Source organism: Penaeus monodon, chromosome 7, assembly GCF_015228065.2.
Source record: "Penaeus monodon isolate SGIC_2016 chromosome 7, NSTDA_Pmon_1, whole genome shotgun sequence".
Lineage (NCBI taxonomy): Eukaryota > Metazoa > Arthropoda > Malacostraca > Decapoda > Penaeidae > Penaeus > Penaeus monodon.
The window spans coordinates 4,475,750-4,485,749 of NC_051392.1; the positions used below are offsets into that span (position 1 = coordinate 4,475,750).

The following is a 10,000-nucleotide window of genomic DNA, read 5'->3' on the forward strand; positions in this document are numbered from 1 at the left end:
ATATTACTGTATCTGATACGTAACAGAAGTAATTAAATAAGAATTAATAACATCATACATCGCCACTATACATTTTTTTAGCCTTTTAATTAACTTTTCATTTTTAGAACCACAAAACTAAATAACCCAAACTGCACTTAGGTAGAACTGAAAAGATTTCAAAATACTGTGGAAAGACGTGGACATACGCCATGAGAAGCGGGAGAATACACACCAATTCAAGAACAAGAAACTCAGGAGGAAAGTAAATTAGGTGAAATAACATACACATACAAACTATAATTTTTAGTATACTTAAAAGTAGAGAATTAATAAATAATAAATAAAAGTGACACATGATGAATAAATTAATAAAACTCAGATCGGACACACACTGGGACGGCACAATGTTTAGTTTACAAGAGACCCGTGCTAAGCCATTTAATTTTCTCTTTAAAATTGCATTAGCACGGAATGTTTCGAGTCACAGCACCTCTGTGGATAACTAGAGACCTGAGTGAACCCTTCAGCATCTTCAATCCTACTTAGAAATAGGTATGAATTCTTTTTTCGTTGGAGGGAAAGATTACTTTTGTGCATTCTCAAGTAGAAAAAAAATGTGCTTGACAAATTGTATGCAGAGACAAAACTGAAAGCTACATATGGTCATAGCATGATATCTATGCATAATAAATATATGATTTCATGCAATTGCTAGTTTTTTATTAGCAAGTCCGTGAACCATTTCATTTGGTATGATGTTCCTGTCGATATTTCATAACATATCGAACATCCTATTAACATCTGGATCTTAAAAAGAATGAATGAAAAAATACAGTCTGGAATGACCCACGACGAAAAGGGAATTTTGGAATGTCTAGGAAATGCATCGCTGGTCTACGATTACCTTTGTATCTAATATACAAGATTACTTTGATGTTCAAACGGTTTCACCTCAAATATCAGATCTTATATGAGGCTTTGAAAAATAATAGATAAAAAAAAGGAACACTTGGTGTGAGACGTAAACAAACATCTCTGATTTTTTTCCTTCATTCCTTTATCTCTTGATTTGCTCTTCATATCCCAAGTTTGGCAACGTGAAATGATGGCTGACATTACAACACGATTTGTACAGTATGTACATTATCATGAGCTACGCGGTAATGTATCATTTATTAAAAGGGCTATATGTTCCACCCTAGAAAATTTACAAATTATTTTGAAATAAGTTATTTTCCTGTAAGACTCGAACTGGCCACTAATAGCTAATTACTTGTTCTAGCCGAACTCTACATACTCTGATAATTATAATCATAAATATTTACGAAAATATCGCCGGCCAGCAGCGAAATTCAAAGGGTAAGAATATATAAGACTCAGTACAGCCGTCAACAAATATTCAGGAAGAGATGAAATGGAATTGGCTGCGATCTAGGCGGAAAATGTGTGACTTGACGTGGATTGTGTGTGAAATGTTAGTGTGTGTGATTTGTTTTATGGAGGGATAAAGTGGTCATGTTTCCTTGACAATACACGTACCGGGTTCGTAAGATGCCTTGTGTCTTTGATTAGATGTAGAAGATAAATAATCACTTACATTTCGGCATCAGACTGAAGAGAAATTTTGTTTTTTAATGAACCTCTTGACGCGGCATCTGCGGTGTGGTTTTTGCCGACATTAGAGTAAAACCAACCTCTGTAATCTGAACCACATCTGTTTGTGTGTACACACAGTGGGCATGATATAGGCAGGAGATTGTCTTATTATGAATTAAAATAGGACTGACAACTGCATTGGATGTATGTAGAACTACAGAGAAAGATTAGGATTACTTGAAAGCCCTTTGGCTTATGTTAGGACAGGAGGATCAGGAAGCGGCCGAAGGGGAATGTACCTCCCTCGGTGGTCGTCCTGCAACTGCAGAAGCAAGGGCGTGAAGACAGCAGCGCGGCCTCCTGGAGGTGGAACGCCGATGCCGGAGAGACTTCGCCCTCTGTTTGACCGCCCTGACACGCCCACCCGTTTCCTGGACTCCTGTTGGGACTTTCTGTGCTCTCGTGGTATCGAGAAGGTCTCCAGGTGTGGCAGGTGGCTGAAGCTCGGCGGGAGAATCTGCACGTAGTAGGGCGCGGGAGCGGAAACGGGGTGCTGGGACCTCTCCGAGATCTCGGGGCCGATTTGCGTCACGTTGCCCGCTGACACCGACACCAAGTGCTGTCGCGACGGCTGGTTGTCTTGGTCATGGCTCTGGCTCGCGTGGCCCTGGTGTTGTGCTGGCGGTCGATGCTGCTGCTGCTGCTGCCCTGAAAATTGCTGTCGTTGTAGCTGCTGTTGCGGTGGCGACGCCTGGTGACGCTGCTGTGGCTGGCTCTGGTGCGCGGGATCTGAGCGAGGTGGAAGCAGGAGAGGCTGCAGAGCTCTTCCCCGACCCACGATCGTCTCCAGGGGCGGGCTCCGGACGGGTGGCATCCGAAGAGGGCCGCCGTGGCCTGGCGGGGGGAGTCTTGGCGGCGCATCAGCTGGAGATGGGAAGGTCCTCTGAGGAGAGTCCCCGATGGGAGGCTGATTGGACCAGGCGGGGCGTGGGTGCGAGGGGGAGTACGTTGCGCCGTACGAGACAGACTCCCGGTTCTGGGCGTTGGGGGAGGGACCGGGGCGACCCAGACCCGAGCCCGAATCCAAGCAGGAGGACGGGTCCTGGCAGTCGCTTTTCTCTTCGGCGGCGCTTTGCTCTCGGCTGAGGACGTTGGCAGGGAGAGGGCCGAGGGTCAGGGCGCGGGCGCGCTCCCGCACCGGAATCTCTCCATCTATGACGCTGTTGTAATCCACGGGGCCATGGATGTCCTCGCTCAAGCCGGGTCCTGAATGGAAGGCGGAAGGGTAGCGGTCCAGAGGATGGAAGCCGAAGCCCTCTTGCTGGAAGCCATTTATGCCATCTATATGTTTGATAAACTGATGCGTCACGTCTATGACCTGCGGTTTCTCGAAGTTCTTCTCGGGTTTGTCTGTAGAGGTAGATGACTTCAGAATCGGCCCTGAAGTAGAAGACACGGGCCATGGATTCTTGGACGCAGAACCCAGGGTTCCTGTAGTAGTGTTCAGGTGTGAAGCCTCAGTTCCAGGAACGCTGCTACCACCGGCGGGAGATTCTGTATGAGTTGCAGGGCTTGGAGAAAGACCTGTGATAAGCTGATCGATTTCAGTTGAGGTTGCAAGGAAAGGATTGCTCGCTCTTGTCGAGAAGGTGCTGCCGAGAGTGCCTCCGGTCGTGAAGACGACCCTCTGAGGACTGTCACTCACTGTCGTCACGTCGGCAATCGTCTCCGTCTGGGAGACTTGCCCGGGGTTACCGGTCGTTGACAGACTCGGTGTCGAAGTCGTCGGAAGAGTCACAAACACCTGGAACTTGCCCTGACTGTTCTTCTGTTTGTCTGCTACGGCCATGGCGTTGAGGTTCGAGGCCTGGAAGGAGAGAAGGCTCAGCCGACGAGCCCGTGACCCCAGAGTGCTGAGGCGGAGGTGGGGGATGCATGAAGCTGGTGAGGTTGTGGGGTCTGTTGGCGAGATCCGGAGCGGGGATGACGCTAACGGGGTCTTCGCTGCTCACCGCCACGTCCTCCGAAGCCTTGGGAGGCAGCGTGACCCTCCTGCCGGGCGGCCCTCCGAGTCTCACGTGGTCGGCCAGGGTGCTGGGAGGGTTCAGGAGAGGAGGCAGGCGTGGCTGCTGGGGCTGGCGAGGTTTCTGGAGCTGATGTGCCAGAGAGGTCGTGTAAAGCCCCTGTGGAATCTCCTGGTAATTCGGAGGGACTTCGAGTGTGATTGACAAGAGTCCATCGCCGCTTTCGGGTGACAGAGGAACATTGGGGAAGGCGTCGACGGGACCAGGGACAACGCGAGTGTGGTTGAACGTTCCCTGAGACACATTCTGGGTGACGTTCCTTCGAGGTTCCACGCGCTGCGCCACCGCCAACCTCAGTCCCGGGACGTGACGGACTTCGTTCTCGCTCTCCTGCAACGGTAGGGCCGATGGTCAACACTTTGTCGTATAATAACAATGATAATAATAATAATAATAATAATAATAATAATAATAATAATAACAATAATAATAATAATAATAATAACAACAATAATAATAACAATAATAAATAATAACAACACCAACAATAATAATAATCACAGTAATAAACAGCAATACTGACAACGCCAACATCAAAAAAAAGTTGAAAAGGCTACCTTGTGCTTCTCGTCGCCGGCGTGGTCTGGCCTGGTGTCTTCCAAGGGCCAGGGCGTGATGGGCGGTCCGTGGAGCACCTCCCTCGCCGGACACTCCCCTGGCAGGAGGCTGAACTGCATCACCTTCTCCGACACTAAGGTTGTCCCTCGGTTACAGAACGAGAGGCTGTAGGAGATGGGAGTGTGATTTATATATATATATATATATATATATATATATATATATATATATATATATATATATATATATATATATATATATATATGTGTTTGTGTGTGTGTGTGTGTGTTGTGTTGTGTGTGTGTGTGTGTGTGTGTATATTGTGTGTGTATTATAGTGTTGTATTGTGTGTTGTGTTGTGTTGTGTGTTTGTGTGTGTGGTGTGTGTGTGTGTGTGTGTGTGTGTGTGTGTGTGTGTGTGTGTGTGTGTGTGTGTGTGTGTGTGTGTGATATATATTTGTTTTCTTTCTTTTTTTGTAATCATGTTTTTTCTCACTTTCTGTCTTTAGGTCTCTTTTATGTTTTCTATTTTTTTTCTTTTTTTTCATTTCTACTTTTATCTATTTTTACCCACTCCCTCTCCCATTCTTTTCATCCTCTTCCTCATCCGTCTTTCTCACATCCTCCCTCCCTTTTCCTCTTCATTCTAAACGTTTTCCTTCCTTCTCCCCTTCCACCTCCCCCTCCCTCCTCCCCCTCTTCTTCCCTCCATCTCCTCTTCCTCCTCCCTCCTCTACCCATACCTCCCCTCAATCTCTCCTCCCTCCTTTTCCCCTTTCTTCTCCCTCCTCCCTCACTCTCCCCGTCCTCATACGCTCTTCCTCCTTCCACCCATCCTCCCCCCCTTCCTCCTCTACCTCCTCCCTCCTTCCCCTCCTCCTCCCCCCTCCTCTACCCCACTCCTCTTCCGGCTCTCCTCCCTCTCTCCCCCCCCCCTAATCCTCCCTCTTTGCCCCTTCCACCTCCGCAAACCACCCACTCACGTCTTTCCGAAGCTATCCATGAGGACGATCTGATCGATGGCCCAGCGCGAGAAACCGGAGTAAATCCATCCCTTGTCCCTTGTAGGCGGTGTATCGAAGCTGCACGCCCGTCACTTCGGAGATCGCAGGGTGGGGCACGAGTATGCGCATTGTCTTGCCCCCAGCCTCCATTGCCTCGTCTTCGCTTCTGTTGAGGGGGGGAGGGGAAGGGGGGGGGTAGAAAGAGAGGAATTGGGGAAGGGAGGAGGGAGATGGAGGGCGAGGAGGAAGAGGGGGAGGAAGATGGGTAAAGAGGAGGAAGAGGGAAGAAGGGGGATGAAGAGGGAAGGAGAATGAAGAAGAGGGAAGGAGGAGGACGAAGGGGAGAAAAGAGCAGGAGAAAGCAGGGGAAGGAGGAGAGTGAGACGAAGAGGTGGAGAGGGGAAGTAAAGCAGAAGAACAGGAAAGAAAGGAGGAGAAAAATGAGAAGGTAGAAAGAAAAATAGAAAGTATTTGAGAAGATGAAGAACGAAAACAAAAACAGAAAAAACAGAGAAGTGGGGAAAAACGTAAATAAAAGACAGCGATCGGAAAATAAAGTTTTGAGAAGAACGTGCGTGGGAAGAATCGGGGAGAAAACGAGAATTCTTATCATTAGAATCAAAATCAGGCATCATCGACTCGGTATAAATCAGGTTCTGATATATGTCATAAAACAAGATTTAAAAAAAAAAATCCTGCATAGAATGGCATAACTACAGGAAATCCAGACTTCAAAAACTTTTTGGTGGGGAAAAATCTTCAAAATATGACGTCACCACAAAAAGACATTTTCCTACTGGTCTGTTCCTGCCTATCCTATTCAATAATTACCCAAAAGAACGTCTGTAGAATATTCTAATTATAAAGTTTCGGGCAAAGTTTGTATCACAATCCAAAGACAAACAAATATATGATACTTAGTAACTCCCATAATTTAACAACCACGCCATAACATATATAACAAAAAAAAAGCAAAAACAAGAACTAATAAAAACGCATAACAAGAAAAACCAGAACTAGCTTTAATAAAATTTATATAAAAACTAACGCTAAACAGAGGAATAAACGCAAAAATTACCTCGTGAGTTGCAGAGTCTCGTTGATTCCATCCGGGGCTATGAAGGTGATGTCAATTCGCCCGTACGTGGTAACGGGGTCGGCTGGAGGTCCCCCTGAGTGCCGGACGGTCACCTTGTACTGGTTGGCTGTAATAATGAGGACTCGTGAGGTGGATGGGGAGGGGGGGGGAGGTGAGAGGTAGGTATTTCGGTGTTTATTTTCATTTTGTGCTTTGATTCTTTTTTTTTGGGGGGGTATGTTTTTTTTATTATTGTTTTTTTTTTTCATTGTTTCTCTCTCGCTCGCTCTTTCTCTCTTGCTGTCTTCTCTCTCTCTCTCTCTCTCTCTCTCTCTCTCTCTCTCTCTCTCTCTCTCTCTCTCTCTCTCTCTCTCTCTCTCTCTCTCTCTCTCTCTCTCTCTCTCTCTCTCTCTCTCTCTCTCTCTCTCTCTCATTCTCATTCTCATTCTCATTCTCATTCTCATTCTCATTCTCAATCTCAATCTCACTCTCCCTAACCCTTCCTCACCGAAAACCCGAACTCACCGCAGAATGGCTCGGTATCCCTTGTGACGAGATACAGCTGCCCACGCCCCTCAGCCTGGTCGGCGAAGTAGCCCATGTTCCCGCATTTTTCGCACGGGAAGCAATCGCCCCTCACGAAACTCTCGAAATCCCGACACACGAACGAAGGGAACTTGCAGATCGGGGCAATGGAGTCGAGGTAGTACTTGTAGCCCCGTCGGTGGTTGCACAGGTACCGGCCGTCGCCCTCGGTGGCTGTTGGAGGCGGGAATAGCGTGGAGGTATTATTACTAAGTACTATTCACGGATATCGAAAGGAAACGCGAGGAAGGAAATAGGCAATAATAGTAATGGAGGCGATTGTATATGGAATGTGACTATAAGCAAAGATGATTGTATATGTAACATTGCTATAGGTACAGGACTCTAGAAACTCTAGAAAAAATAGTTTTATAAGAAACTGAAGAGGATAAACATTTGGATTGGAGAAAAAAGAACAACCATCAACAAAACAACAGAAAACAAATAAGAAACTCATCAAAAAAGAAAAAAAAAGGCAAAAGCTACAACAAAAACAAAAACAAAAAAAAAAAAAATCAACAAAAACAAAAACAAAAATCCTCGAAATCCTTACGCCACAGGATATCCGACACTCCCCCGACGAAGAGGTTAGCGCAGCCCTTCTGAACGCGGCCGCCGTTCGGGTAAAAGTCGACGTGGCCCATGGGTTCGAACGCGCCCAGCCCCCCCATCAAGAGGGAGTCGGCGTTGGTGTGGATGACGTCGACCATCTTGGCGTCAGTGAAGTCCAGGCGCACGGAGGGTGAGTACGACTCGAAGAGAGGCCCGGCGGGGTCGAGGCCTGGAGCGCGGGAGGAGGTTTGTGAGGAGGTGAAGAAGGATGGGAATGGTGGCGAGAAGTGATGGTGATGATAGCAGTAACGGTGATGATGATGCTGGTAGCGATAATGGCGAGAATGCGAAGGATATTGATGGTAATAGTAATGGTAATGATCACTGGATGGATGACAATGATAATGATAAAGATTATAACGATAATAATGATCTTAGTAGTGATAACTAATAATAATAATAATAATAATAATAATAATAATAATAATAATAAAATAATAATAATAATAATAATAATAATAATAATAATAATAATAATAACAAGAATAATAATAACAAGAATAATAACAGACTTCATGTACGAGTAGAGAAGTTGGAGTCTACAGCTCCACAAAATAATAATAGTACATTTACAGCTTAAGGTCGCAAGAAAAACGAACAGGTATCGGATACACATCCTTCAACGCACCCTAAAAACCACAACTTTCGACATAACTCTTTCGATATTCCCAACAATACAGTAACACACATAAACCTAATCTAACCTGAGATCCTTGAGAGATTCTTCAGCCTGGCTCCTGCGTGACCCGAGACATGGGCTCCGAGAGAGAAGCCAATGAGATGGAAGTCGTCCAAAGTCGTGTTGAGATAAGCGTTCATCGTCTCGATCAGCACCGCCACCTGCAGGGTTTTCAAGGATACGTTTTAGTCAATGGTCCGATCTGCTGCCGTGTCTTTTTTTTTTTCTAATAACCTTGTTTCTCTTTATATTGCGTACAGGTGTTGTTTATTTTCAATGGTAGTTGGTCAGGTTTTATAGTATGTTTTATGATATTGGGGTCTTAATGATTTTGAAATATGTTTCTGGGAACTGACTATTTATCAGTATCAGTCAGAAGTTATTTCGTACAGAATTAAGAAGGCATTTTTTTCATTTTAATTTGCCAATTTTCTGTTCCACCCATTTCAAATTTGCATCTATTTCTATTACCCCCAAAATATTCAACTATCAAAATTTTTACTAGTCATACCATACAAAATTAATTTAATGCTCATCGTAATAAAAGTACTTTATATTCATAATACAGCAGAATAGTCATTTAATACCTACCATACCTTAAAATACTTATGCCACATTTATCATATACACTATCTATAGTCTTTATCCATTAACAATAATAATAAAACACTGAATTTTTATAAAATAGATCTAGCATATCAGAGATAAAACTTAGGGAAAAAATGCCAATAGAGGGCGTTGTTCATCAACGTACCTGTCTACCCACAAGACGCGTGTTGCTCGCCGCCCTCACGTAGTTGGGGACTTCCGCCCCCTTTTGCCAGTTCACGCAGATGATGTTTACGTCCATCTGTTTGGGAGGGATGGTGTGTGTAAATATTCTTGTTGTTGGAGGAAGTGCGAGGTAGTAAGCTAATATATATGTATGCATGTGCACACACACACACACACACACACACACACACACACACACACACACACACACACACACACACACACACACACACACACACACACACAATATATATATATATATATATATATATATATATATATATATATAATTTCTTTTTTTCTGCATGGGGCTATTCCGTTATTCTAACCATTCATTACATTTTTTTCTGTATACCTTCTACTTTCTCTTTTCCCCATTCCTTAATTCTCTCTCTCTCTTTTCCCTTTCCGATTTTCTCTCTCCTTTTCACCCCTTCCCCTTTCTCACTTATTCCCTCTCCTCTTCTTCCCCATCCTCCTATCCTATCAACCTCCCTCTTTTAACCCCTACTTTTGTTTCTCTCCCCTCTTCCCCCCTCAACCCATCATCACGCTTTTTCCTCTGTACCTAACCCCACCCCTTCCTTTCTACAAACACCTACCATTGTAAGGAGCGCCACCCTCATTTCCCTTATCCACACACTGTAGCAAGAGGAGCCAAAGCCATGGATAAGCATCTTCGTAGGTCTTGACACGTTGAAGGTCGAGTCGAGAAGGGAACTGATGTTTTGGTACGTGATCAGCTTCTCTCTGTCGGCGCGCTCGCGGGTGTACAGGAGGAATCTCGTGTTGATCTGTGGAATAATTGCGGTTTATGATATGTTTTTTTTTTTATGTTGGGTATATTAATGTTAGTAGATTGACGAAAGTATTAAAACTTTGAATCATAGACAAAAGACACCGGAATGGCCAGTAATAGAAAAGAACATTGGAACTAAGAGATAACATCAGTCATCGTATGGGGGAAATTTCATATGAATTAATCATACAGGGGAAATTTTAGGAGATCGTATGTGAACCAGCCGCCACTTCACATCCAGTAAAAGAT

The 10,000-nt window shown here is 44.7% G+C and overlaps 1 protein-coding gene across 1 annotated transcript in view; it reads right to left on the reverse strand.

Moving 5' to 3' along the window:
- Window positions 1-4,247: 4,247 nt before the first annotated feature.
- LOC119574971 overlaps window positions 4,248-10,000 on the reverse strand; it is an 18,238-nt gene continuing 12,485 nt past the window's right edge. The window contains exons 4-11 of the mRNA XM_037922270.1: window positions 9,555-9,746; window positions 8,933-9,028; window positions 8,204-8,339; window positions 7,441-7,668; window positions 6,828-7,061; window positions 6,303-6,429; window positions 5,204-5,390; window positions 4,248-4,385 (exon numbers count right to left, since the gene is read on the reverse strand). Of these exons, the coding sequence (XP_037778198.1) occupies window positions 5,216-5,390; window positions 6,303-6,429; window positions 6,828-7,061; window positions 7,441-7,668; window positions 8,204-8,339; window positions 8,933-9,028; window positions 9,555-9,746 (1,188 nt within the window). The 3' untranslated portion in view covers window positions 4,248-4,385; window positions 5,204-5,215. The remainder of the gene's footprint in view (window positions 4,386-5,203; window positions 5,391-6,302; window positions 6,430-6,827; window positions 7,062-7,440; window positions 7,669-8,203; window positions 8,340-8,932; window positions 9,029-9,554; window positions 9,747-10,000) is intronic.